The sequence below is a fragment of the Anopheles marshallii genome, chromosome 2 (assembly GCF_943734725.1).
Source record: "Anopheles marshallii chromosome 2, idAnoMarsDA_429_01, whole genome shotgun sequence".
In the NCBI taxonomy this organism is placed as follows: Eukaryota; Metazoa; Arthropoda; class Insecta; order Diptera; family Culicidae; genus Anopheles; species Anopheles marshallii.
Window position 1 is genome coordinate 8878535 of NC_071326.1, and position 11928 is coordinate 8890462.

The 11928-nt window shown below is 43.1% G+C and overlaps 3 protein-coding genes across 3 annotated transcripts; 2 read left to right on the forward strand and 1 right to left on the reverse strand.

Annotated features, from left to right (window-relative positions):
* Positions 1-1417: 1417 nt before the first annotated feature.
* On the reverse strand, positions 1418-2736 carry LOC128719176 (uncharacterized). The gene is made up of 3 exons (XM_053812798.1): positions 2711-2736; positions 2592-2640; positions 1418-2524 (listed from the first exon to the last, which is right to left on the reverse strand). The coding sequence occupies exons 1-3, from the start codon at positions 2734-2736 to the stop codon at positions 1418-1420; spliced, it is 1182 nt and encodes a 393-aa protein (XP_053668773.1).
* A 1103-nt stretch (positions 2737-3839) lies between these two features.
* Positions 3840-5843, forward strand: LOC128709995 (serine protease snake-like). Its single transcript, XM_053805035.1, has 4 exons — positions 3840-3924; positions 4626-4841; positions 4916-5189; positions 5258-5843. Exons 1-4 carry the CDS (start codon positions 3840-3842, stop codon positions 5841-5843), a joined length of 1161 nt encoding a protein of 386 aa, XP_053661010.1.
* Positions 5844-7890: 2047 nt separating this feature from the next.
* Positions 7891-11367, forward strand: LOC128709996 (anionic trypsin-2-like). Its single transcript, XM_053805036.1, has 6 exons — positions 7891-7978; positions 8517-8711; positions 8793-9311; positions 10259-10564; positions 11249-11286; positions 11350-11367. The coding sequence occupies exons 1-6, from the start codon at positions 7891-7893 to the stop codon at positions 11365-11367; spliced, it is 1164 nt and encodes a 387-aa protein (XP_053661011.1).
* The last annotated feature ends 561 nt before the right edge of the window (positions 11368-11928 follow it).

Genomic DNA, 11928 nt, shown 5'->3' on the forward strand with positions numbered 1-11928 from the left:
CGTAAAGCATCGATGCAGAAAAGACTGACGCAGGGACTGGTGGTTGTCGTGTGTTTTGATAGCCGAAATGGATGGCGAAGAACATGGAATTTATTTACGTTAATTGCAAGTCAATTTCTTAATCAATAGCTACGATTACAGCAGTGGACGGGACGGGGCTGCCGACCGGTATATTTGATATATAGTGAAGGAATATGCCGTCGAAGAAGCTTTCGTCAAGAACGCCGTTTGGGCAAGGAAAAGGCCATATTTTTAGAGTGATTCTTAGGTTGTTGAGGTTATATTTTAACGTACAAGTAAGATACGTTGATTAAGGGTATTGTTTAGTTTCACATTTAAGCTTTAGTAGTGCGTCTTCCGGTAGAGAATGATGTAGTTTTAAGCAGCTAGGAGCCATAATTTGAATAACCGGAGAATTCATTTCACTGACAAAGCATAACCCCGTCGATTGATCCGGGTAACAGTTTCGGCATGACCAAAGATATAAGGATACATTTAATGTTTTCATTTCACCCCACCCTCAACCACTTTCCCTTCCTCTCTCCTTCAATCCATTTCTCACAGCGACAAACACAGCGCAGGTCGTGGTAGAATACAGCAGGACGTTACTAACTGTCCAACTGTATTCGAGAGGTATTAGAATTAGTGAAACTATGAAAGATGCTTGTATTAAACGAGTACTACAAAATGTTCTAGATATATCCAATGTACGGAAAGGAGAATGTGCCCGTGGTGACAGATACACATGTGTGTAAAAGCAATCTTATTTATAGACCAAATATTCGATGCAATTATTTACCTAAGGATATATTATGTACGGCGGAAGAAATATTTAGCCCTGGTATATAGCAAATGAAGTGTAGTGAGTAAAACGTGCTAAAACAATGTGTAAATAGAGAACATATATCAGAACAGGGCAGATCAATGCAAATGGCTGGCAGAGGGGAAGATATATTAAGATTTTCTTACATTAACGCACCATTTTTCCATCGTGCTCTATTGCGCTGTTTCCAATTTTCGTTGCGCGTTACACTTCCGGTGCGCTTTTTTCTATGCAGATGATTTGGATTTAGTTACGCTAAAGTAGATCGTTATTTTATCAACTACAGCAATAATATTCATTACCGGCGTGTAGACATTTGGCGGCGGTTAATAAAGCAAGTGTTTAGCAAGTTGCACCGTTGATTCGAATAACTACCCAATCCGAAATAGATGAATTTGCGTGCCTTTCCGAAAACATTTCGAAGCAATGTACATGACACACGTAGGAAAAACCATTTTTATTCGCTAACGTTAAAGTTGTAAAAACATTCTTTGTTCTATTAGTTGGTTGTTAAGTCGATAAAAACAGATTATGATGATATTATGTACAGTGATGTGTAAAAATAGCTTATTCTTCGTACTATATAAGTTAAAACTAAAGCAAGTCACTATCAACGCTACATTGGCTATTGCACACTACCAACATATCACGTTTGTTCCGAATGTTGGCAATGTGCTGCATTAGCTGAGCTTTCGTTTCCGGATCCTCCGCGCGTAAAACGTGCGTCGAAATCATCCCGATTGCAATGTCCATCAGCCGTTTGGCCATGCGCATGTTGGGCATTTCGATGTCCACCAGGCACGGTTCCAGGTTCGGTGGTGAATGGAATGAATCTGTTCGCATGACTGGTTGAGCCACCCGTCCGGTGCTCGTCTGCGGTCGGCGCCGTTGATTTCTGGCTTTATACCGTTGCCCGGAACCGTTACGGCTCGATCCAGCAATGGACGACGAGGTCGTGGGATGGGCTCTGTTGGGATTCTCCTCGTTCTGCATATCCCGTCGATAGTTGATGCAGATTTTAACTTGCACCATACGCCTCGCCCATATGTGTCCTTGGTCGTTTTCTAGCGTAAATACCAACCCGGTACGCCGTTGGTTAGCACGAAAGCACGTGTTCTGGCACATGAACTGAAGCATTATATTCACGCACAGCTCCTCCGGATCGAGTGGCACACGAACCGCACAACGATCCTCAAAGAACGGACCGTTCCCGGTACCTACATACTCGTGCCGTACGTTTCTACACCTCACCACGTGCTTCTTGACGTGTTCCGGTGCAGTATCTTTGGCAAGATGGTTGTGACATCGTACGATCGGTTCGTGCTGTGACTCCGGTGCGAGCGATACCAACATTACCCGTACGTACCATCCCTGGGCCGAAAACAAACCGGACAGCTCACACTTTACGTCAAACGAACAGGTGCTCTCCGTTTTGAGGAACAGCTTCTGGAGCTGGTCGGAATAAATGAAGCCGCTGCCTTGTGTGCTAGATGGGAGCACCGTGCACGCTACGTCATCGTGACAGAAATCTTCGGACGACGGATATTTGCCGGCCGGATTCAGTGAGCTCGGCAAGGAAAATTTCAGTTCGGGTATTGTTTCCTGCGATAAGGCGGGTATCGTGAAATTGTCATCGTTTACTTCATCGGCAAACTGCAAAATATGGGTCGCCAGCACCTCACTGTTGATGATGCTGATTTGCTAGAGAAGAAATGGACCATCCGTGTAAGAGTTGCTTGTTACATTTACCGCTTGTTTGGTTGCTTACCGAAGCATTCTCAGTTGCAAACATATCCTCATCTGCAACGGTATCATCGCTGTTGGGTGGTGAACATTGTTTGTTAAGTAAAAATTGGCGAAACTTGAATTCGCATACACGAAACTTACCCATCATCGATCGGCGGAGTAGACATTGTTGTTGTTTCTCAAACCTAAGGCTTCGATAAGGCACTTTACTACTTTCTTAACTTACTCTTCTTTTGTGCGACTATGCCTTGGTCAAATGTACCCTTCCTACACCTAACATTAAACAACGCACAAGCCAAAACCACTCTGACCGGCAGCTGTTCCCGCAGCCTCTTTCGGAATGTTGATTATATACTGCAGCGTTTCTTGAAGGAACGCTTCAAAACGCGTTCAAAACAAAACCGCTGTTTGACACAAACGCTACTTTGACAGTCAATCGATAAGTTACGGTTTGTTGTTATTTCTAATCGGCATATTAAACAATGGGAAAAATTCATGAAGAATTATTTTCACAAAATGTTGTTAATAATTAAAAAGCTAAAAGAACCAACCAGGAAGTACCAACAAAAAAGTTTCTTCTTTTTTATCGGCACAACAACCTCAAGAGAGATCCAACAAGGCCTGCCATTTCTGGCTTTCTGTGACTTTGTTTACCCGGAGCTGGATGATAGTCAAGTCCAGCGTACAGGGGAATGGTCCGGATGGGATTTTGGTCCGGTCTGTTCGTGTGAAGACTGGCGCCGCTACCAACACACCACTGAGCCGCCCCAAATAATAAACTCTAATAAACTATTTTTACAGAAAATATTTTTCCCAACGATAAGACACTCAAAGACTGGACAAGGGTTATTAACTATATAACTAACTGTTTTTTTTTTAGATATTGCATCCCGACGTATTCCTTGATATTATAAATTCGCATTTTCACACGCATCTAAGTCCCTTGCGATAGCTTGCGCAAATCAATAAACAATCATCCTCTACTGAGAGACAAACGCCTGCACCGGTGTTGGTGAGTTAAAGCACAAGCTCGGTTGATCAGCCTCCAGAACGCACCGCTCATCGTCAGTCTCCGAGACGCGAGATCGCGCACACGATCGATTAAAACTCGTTTTTCTTTGTACGGTGTTAGTATTCGCAGTGGCAGTCGCGCGGAAGCTGCGCCATTACTGCGATTCATAGCGCCGTGACTCGCGCCGATAGAAACGGCTGCTTATTCGTTCAGTTTATGTTTAGTTTTGTAGCAAACAGTCGAAATATAGTGTCCTAGATGGCCGCAAGCCAAGCCGGACTGACGATGTGGTCAGTGTTTCTAGTGCTGTGTTGCCTAACGCATAGTTTACTGGCTTTGCAAGGTAAAGGTGCTTTTGCAATCTAATCTTTCTGTTCCTCTTTCTATTTTTCTCCTTCTATACGCATCCAAGAGGTATTTTAAGTTAGTGCAAATAGCTAAAAGTATGCTTATAAAGCATATCTATATGGCACTGTTCCATGGCAAGCCGGTTTTAAGTCACAGCCTCTCGCATTGTTCTAGCAAATTGTTGCAAACAGGACTTAATTTGTCGTTATAAGGTGTGAAATAATAATGTAAATCTACTGCTGACGCACTATTCCGTTAGGATGGGCTAATGTAGAATGTTCCGTCTGAGATTCGCATATAAAGTGTGCTGAGCGTGTTATCAGCAAATCGAAATCTTCTCGCCGAGAACAATGATTTGCAAGAGTATTTGCACACGCACAAACACACCCCAGCGTACGAGAGTCCACACAATAATCGAACGCGATGTGAGACACAGTCAATCAAATCAAGTAGGCACGGTACATCAAATGCCCGGCGACGTTGTTTACATTTCAAATCGTGAGAATTCCTCCAGCTACAGTGATGCCGATTATGATGAGCAAGATGGATGAGTTTTTTTCGGTAGAGAAAACCATTTTTAAACGTAAAAAGTGTGGTGCCTTGATAAGAGTACAGCTCCCAAAACGTCTTACACTGTAAGTCTCCGCCTTCTTGATGTTTTAACAAATAAAATGCTTTTTTCCCTTTCCTTCGTAGAAGGTGAGTCGTGCCAGCACCAGGGAGAGACGGGAGTTTGCAGACCATACTCAAAGTGTAAGCGCGGCAATCGCATTACCGTGTGCAGCTATTCAGCAACGGAAGCAATCATCTGCTGTCCTCCATCGCAACAGCTGGAACCAGCTGGCGTCAGTAGAACAGGTCCACTAAGCTCGACTAATCGTGCCGGGACCGTGGAACGCATCAGCGAGAAAAGTAAGTTTCAGCGAAAGGAATAGAATGGCATCCCTAAAGGTACTAACATGAAATGCTCCCGCATGGTTCCCTAGAATGTAGAGACTACAAAGATCTTACTACGGAGAGTGTCGCCATCAGTGCGCTGACGCTCAATCCGACGCTGGTCAAAATTGATGTGCCAAAGTGTGACATGGTAGTGAAGCTGATCGTCGGTGGCAACATTACGAAACCGGGTGAATTTCCCCACATGGCAGCGATCGGTTGGCGTCGTCCGAACGGTGGCTACTCGTTCGAATGCGGTGGATCACTGATCAGCGAATACTACCTACTAACGGCGGCCCATTGTTACGCTGAATCCGAATCGGGGTAGATAATAGTGATTAGTCCTGCTATGAGACCTACGTACAACTGATTCAGTTTTTGCCCACTTTCAGCGAATTGCCATCGATGGTGCGGCTGGGTGACCAAAACTTGGTGCGCGATGACGATGGTGCCGAGCCGGAGGATTACGACATCAAGCAATTCATCGTGCATCCGGATTTTAAATGGAGCGCCGGCAAATACAACGATCTAGCCTTGATCGAAACGAACGAACGGGTGGTTTTCACGAACTTTATCCGTCCGGCATGTCTGTACACAGCGGACAGATTGGACGTAAGCACGGCGATTGCGACCGGGTTCGGGTTGACCGAGGACTTTGGCCCCAAGTCGGATGAGCTGCGCAAAGTGGCGTTGAATATTTACGATAACGCACTGTGTGCCGATCGGTACCGGTTGAACCGTCACATCCGCCAAGGCATCAGCAGCACGCAGATGTGCGTTGGTGATCTCTCGGGCGGTAAGGATACGTGCCAGGGTGACTCCGGTGGACCGTTGCAGGTTACGCGCGAAGAAAACCAATGCATGTTCTACATCGTTGGTGTGACATCGTTCGGACAGGTGTGCGGTAGTGCAACGCCGGCAATCTACTCTAGAGTCAGCTCGTACCTTGATTGGATCGAATCTGTCGTTTGGCAATAAGACGAACGCAAAAACCGATAAATTTGACTACCAACCTGTCGAGTCAACCTCTCAGATGGAAATAAACGATATTTAGCTAAATAACTTCAGCAATTCAAACTACAGCGAAGAAAACAGCATCTACTTTTGGTTTCGCTTTTGAATGTGTTTCTGAAATTGATTTTACTAATGTAAAATACGTGTAAAGTTTTCGTTTTAATAAACAAACACTATTCTCTGTGCTTCATTTACAACCTTCAGTCTACGTTGCGTTAACTCATCAACAATTCAAAACTAACAACGATATTCATACCTCGGTCTTCTTGTGAAAGATATTACAAAATTTGTATCATAATCTGCAATTTGCGTAATAATGATAGAATTTTGATGTAATGTTGATTTCGAATGTTTACAGCTGAAGCCTACGATCACCAATTTTAATGCATCGACAAGCGTCTAAGTCCAAGCGAAAGTAGTCAGGGACATGGACAAGCTATCAATATTGAACAGTATTCATCGAACTGGAAACATAGTGTTCTGTGATTGGTGGGACTAGTGGGGCATCTTGTATTATGAGCAGCTATAACCTATTTGACGTACAGCAGTTTAATACCAAGCTCAGTTAATTGAAAAATTGAATAAAAATAATCATCTTTTAATAGATTTCATGTTTCTACGATCGGCAGATACTTCGCTTCCAATTGTCTCTTCCTTTCTAAAAGAGTTGTTTTAGTTTTCAATAATCGATTTTTCTTATCTCATTCAAAGCTCATGTGGCCAAATTTTGGAAAGTCATACGTACCGTATCTTATCTTCCATTATGCGTGCGATTTTTAATTTATGTAAATTTGTTGGCTGATTTGTGATTTGAACGTTTCACAATCTCCTGAAATTTTAACCAAAACGAAAAACCACGCAATAAAAAAAAAACAAATAAATATGCAACAAATGCTGGAATGTTACTGGTTTTGCTGCTTCTTTTATATTAGGTTATCTTAAAATCGCATATTTTGGTCACGGATGTTTTCTTTGTAGTAGGTGTAGGTGTAACATTCGTTGCGTTTGCGAAAACCGGCCTTAAAACCGCCAAATCTTCAACCAAAGTTGGTTAATTTAATCAACCAATCGGATGAATCCACTAATCATAAGCCTGGGCAATTTGTATCTGTTGCTTTGGTAACTTCCATGCTTAAAGTTTCTTTTAACCAGGAAAGCCAGAAATGGCAGACCAAAGCCCCCCCCCCCCCCTCCCTTTTTTCATTCAACAAGAACGACCAGGCCGTCTTGCTTACAACTAAAGGTAGCTTATACAATTCACATTCGTTTGAAGACATTTCCTTCTCCAAGCAGTGAAAGGTCACCTTATCCCGGGTGTACTCGTCCGACTCTCTCGGGATTATAGTACCACAAATGACTATGCAACCAGACGTCTGCAACCGACCTTCGTCATGCGACAGATATTGAAGAAGATAATGTAATATTTTCGTAAGTATTAAAATGCCTTTGCAAAACAGGACCTCCAGGATATAAATATACGTCCGATAAGCTCTTCAGGAAAACTGTCCAAGCATACTGGACATAATAGCCAAAACATTGCCAACATCGCTTAGAACGTTTTATTTATTGTACTCAATTTTCTGAGCTGGGGAAATGAGCTTTATCCCCTTCTATCTCGGACTCGTAGCGTCTAGAAGTTAACGCAGAACCTGATATGCATGGATGTCAGACATCTTTGGTTTGCAGCTTTGACCAGCAGATGCTTACCAAAGATCCGATTAAAATCTTCGATCCGTGTAAAACACGATTCAAAGATCGAAAAAAAAAACATTGGATCGATATGAAAAAGAACACATCGAATCAGAAGATTCGAGAGCGAACGGGGAAACCCATTATTCCCGTGAGAAGCCTCAAACGTGATCAGACCGTCACTCGCGGTAGGTGTCATCCGGCTACGGTCCGGTGCCAGCTGCAGTTACCAGTAGACGTCGATATCCGTCGGTAAAGCTACCGGATAGATTTCGATTTGTTAGTTCATGTAACTGACCACAAAAGGCTCCATAAAGTGAAGATGTCGACCGTCTTCGATAGTGTACGGTGGATCACACAGATCGTGCTCAGTGCCATCTTTATCAGCTACGCTCTAGCCGCGGGCAATGGTAAGCAAACCATCAGTAACCTTCGTGAATGGAATACGTGCGTAGGGATCGATCGATAATTATGGTGACCAGCTTAACGAATCGTGCCGAAAAGCAGTTAGTCAGTTGAATCACAGCATCTTCCACAGCAACTTGAAGAGTGTTTTGTCCGGTCAAACAAATTGCGCGAGATGATTAATGTGTTGTAATTGGCAAACACAACTTCCCAACAACAGTTCCTCACATATCCGGCTTTCTATATAGTAGTATGGCACCTCAAGCCACTATAGCAACCAATGATTTCCAACTTTCATTGCCTACGCTGATGATCTTCCCAACTAGGTGTAACGTCTAGTGTACCGTGTGATACCGTTTGTGATGTGTGCCGTTTGCGGTTTGGCTAATTAACACGTCGGCGATGAACTAAATCAACAAATGGGACATTTTTTCATTATAACATTTTTCAATGGTGTGAGAGGCTAGAAGGCTGGCAGTTATATTTTCATGAGCTGTGGTAGTGGTATTCGACAGTAGATATTAAACTCAAATTATCTTGCAGAAGGCGAATCGTGTGCGTACGGCAACGAGCCCGGAATCTGCCGCGGCTACACCCTCTGTCGGCCATTACTCGAAAGATCGCGAATAGTGAAGATATGCGGCTATACTCCCCAACAGGCGATCGTTTGCTGTCCGGTGGATTACGTACAACAATTGCAGCAACTAAACAACCCCAACCAGCGCACCAGCGAACGGAGTAAGTGTCCCGACGGTTGCCTCACTCTGTAGCATTTCTGACCCTCATCTTCCTATCTCCATTTGCACACGCTGCGTCCAGTGTGTCGGAAGTACCAGGGCCCATCCAGTTCCTCCGTGCTATTAGGTTCTTTAGCGGTCGGATCATCCGTAGTGAAAGTGAAACCACGCAATCAATGCCCGACCGATCAGAACCTTATCGTCGGTGGTACGGAGGCTCGTTACGGCGAGTTTCCTCACATGGCCCGGTTGGCCATGCCGGACGAAAACGGTAACATGGCGTTCCGTTGCGGTGGCACACTCATCAGTGAGCAGTGGGTTATGACCGCGGCCCATTGCATTCAATCACAAACGATCATAGTCCGGTTGGGTGAGCTTACGGAGGGTGACTATAAATTTAGTTTTCCGACCAATGAGCGGGTGATACGGATCGTAAAGTATCCCGACTACACGCGCAAATCACGCACACACGATATAGCGCTACTGAAGCTGGCCAATCCAGTATCCTTTTCTACGAACATTCGACCGGCCTGCTTATACACCTCGCCAACAGTTGACCGAACGAAAGCAATAGCCATCGGATTTGGCCTTACGGAAGCATGTAAGTGTTACGCTTATGATAAATAGCCTAAACTAACATCTTTATCAACAAGAGTCCCCGGAAGTAAGAAACATTCTACATGAGATCCATCAGCTCCAACACGAGAAGCAGATAACGACCATAAATTTGTGGACTTTTATCACAATCATCAAATTTGCACCTAGCAAATTGGAACCGGTTTTCCTTTCCACTCCTATTTAAGAGGACACTGACGAAAGTTTGAAGCCGGTTTAATTTGAATCAAGCGGTAAAACAATACCGGTTTATCATTTCGAAGTTTCGTGATATACCGCCATACGAAAGGCTTACGAATATTTCAACGAAATTAGCTATCGAAGGTGAGGTAATTGAGAGATTCCAAACATGCGTAGTTCACTACAGAACTAGAGCAGATACAAGGTAAGATCTATTGGATAGAGTTTTACGGGTATTAAAGCCCGTTCTATTGTTCATAACAGTAGCACTAATCAGGAATCGACTCTCAAAAGATTCATGAATCCACTGAGCAGTGATGTATCATGCCCCTTGAATGCCTAAAGTGGAATTGTAATCTTGGTTGATTCACTAATCGTGGAGTTGATTCACTAATCTAATTCATGAATCTTTGAAATAGAGATTCAAATGCATTCATCCAATTCAAAGATGCATTCCGATTCATGAATCTGAATCATAATAATCCAACGTTAAGAAGTTACAAGATGGGAGCGGGTTGAAAATAGCCTTCGAATCTATCCGAGCGCGGGATAGTCCAAACTGTAATGTACGTCTTTACAACACTTCCGCTGTGATCTTAATACTCGACTGGACCTTAACTGGTTGTGCCAACTATATGCATTACTGACTGACACTCGTCTAGGAATAATACCTGACAGTAAATCATGCTAATCTCCGAATATGTCTCTAATAGGATCTTCAATTAAATTTTATCCTGTACGTTTCTTCCTCAGATGGTGTGACCTCGAAGGAGTTGCTGAAAGTAACACTGAATGTGTTCTCAACGCCAGCCTGTAAAGCGTACTTTCCGCGACTTCGGGATACGAATCTGTGTGCAGGCTACCTGGCCGGTGGCCGGGACACCTGTTCCGGTGACTCCGGTGGCCCGCTGCAGATCACTACGAATGATGAGGCCTGCGTTGCACACGTTATCGGTGTTACCTCATACGGCGTAGCGTGCGGTTCGTCGATACCCGCCATATATACGCGCGTGTCGAAGTACGTTAGCTGGATCGAAAGTATTGTGTGGCCTACGGAGAGTGGATAGAACGATCAGTTACTCGTTAGCTAAAGCTGGCTAAGCGTATCTAATTTTGGTACGTGTACAAGTGAACGATTTTCGAAAGCAAAATCAGCAAATAGGGGAGTCATACATTTTTAAGCATCTTAAACATATGTGTATCACTTATGTATTTAATGCGTTACTGAGTCGTCGTACTGACACCATATCGTGGAAATTAATCAACTTTCTCAGTGTGCCAGTGTGTCATATTGAAACACTTTCAATCACAACAATACAAGGCGAAAGTTCTGGCCTTACTTTTTGTTAACGGAAGAACGGCCAGGCCGAATATCTTGTACTGACCTTATTCTTGACACCGGGTTTTTCACGAACGGTATACCGCAACGTCTGCAACGTCCTGTAATGATTGTAGGAACAATAAAATTAATAAACTGACAACTTCTAAAAAGTCGTATTCTTTCAAACCTGATTTAGATTTCGAAATGGTTTATGATGCCATAGCCGGGATATAAATATAAGGCCTTATGAGCTCTTTCGAAGATCTGGTTAAGATTACTAAATTTACAAGACCAAGCATGGCCAACGTCACATCCTTAGTTAAGATGGATGGCTAACATTTTAGACCATTTACTATCATTAAGTGTAATGATACTCTAGGTAGATGGGGTTTCTTTTCTATATTTTTTAAATCGCACTAGAGAGGATCTTCCAGTATTCCAAGGAATGAAAGTTTCAAAGGTTAACACAAATCCTGGCATATGCAGATTGATATCTTTAAATTGCTACTCTTCTTCGTAACAGATTGACGAGAACATTTGAAGCTATATAGAAACAGCTAAAAAGTACCGGATCGTGAGCGTTTCTGAGGACACCTACAGCAGATGAAGACTCTTTAGCATCGTATAAATAAGTTATTAAAAGGAAAAACAAACTTTAATCGAAAGACAGTTTAAACAAGACAATTGATACATTGAACGAATAATCTTTAGGTTCACAAACTGATTGAAGATTACTCAATAAACTTTACCAATCCACTTTAATATATTCCGGAAAATCGAATTTCCATTGGAGAATATTAATGGTTATGGACTGCATTAAGCACACGTATCGACGTTCTTAAATCATAAACTTTGTACCACTCACTAGACTCTCCAATTGTATGTACAAATATTATCTCTACACTTTTCACATTTCGCTCTCCTACTCAATCTCGACAGTGCGACAACCATCTCCGACCCTTAAATAATTCCCAGTCAATTACACAGTTCGCTCATTCATCTCCAACTGCAACTGAGTCTCTCGCATTCAAATCGCTCGCAAAGATGTCGCGCTCAGTTTCGTCACTTCCATCTTCATTGGGGTATTCCCGCGCGAGCAAGA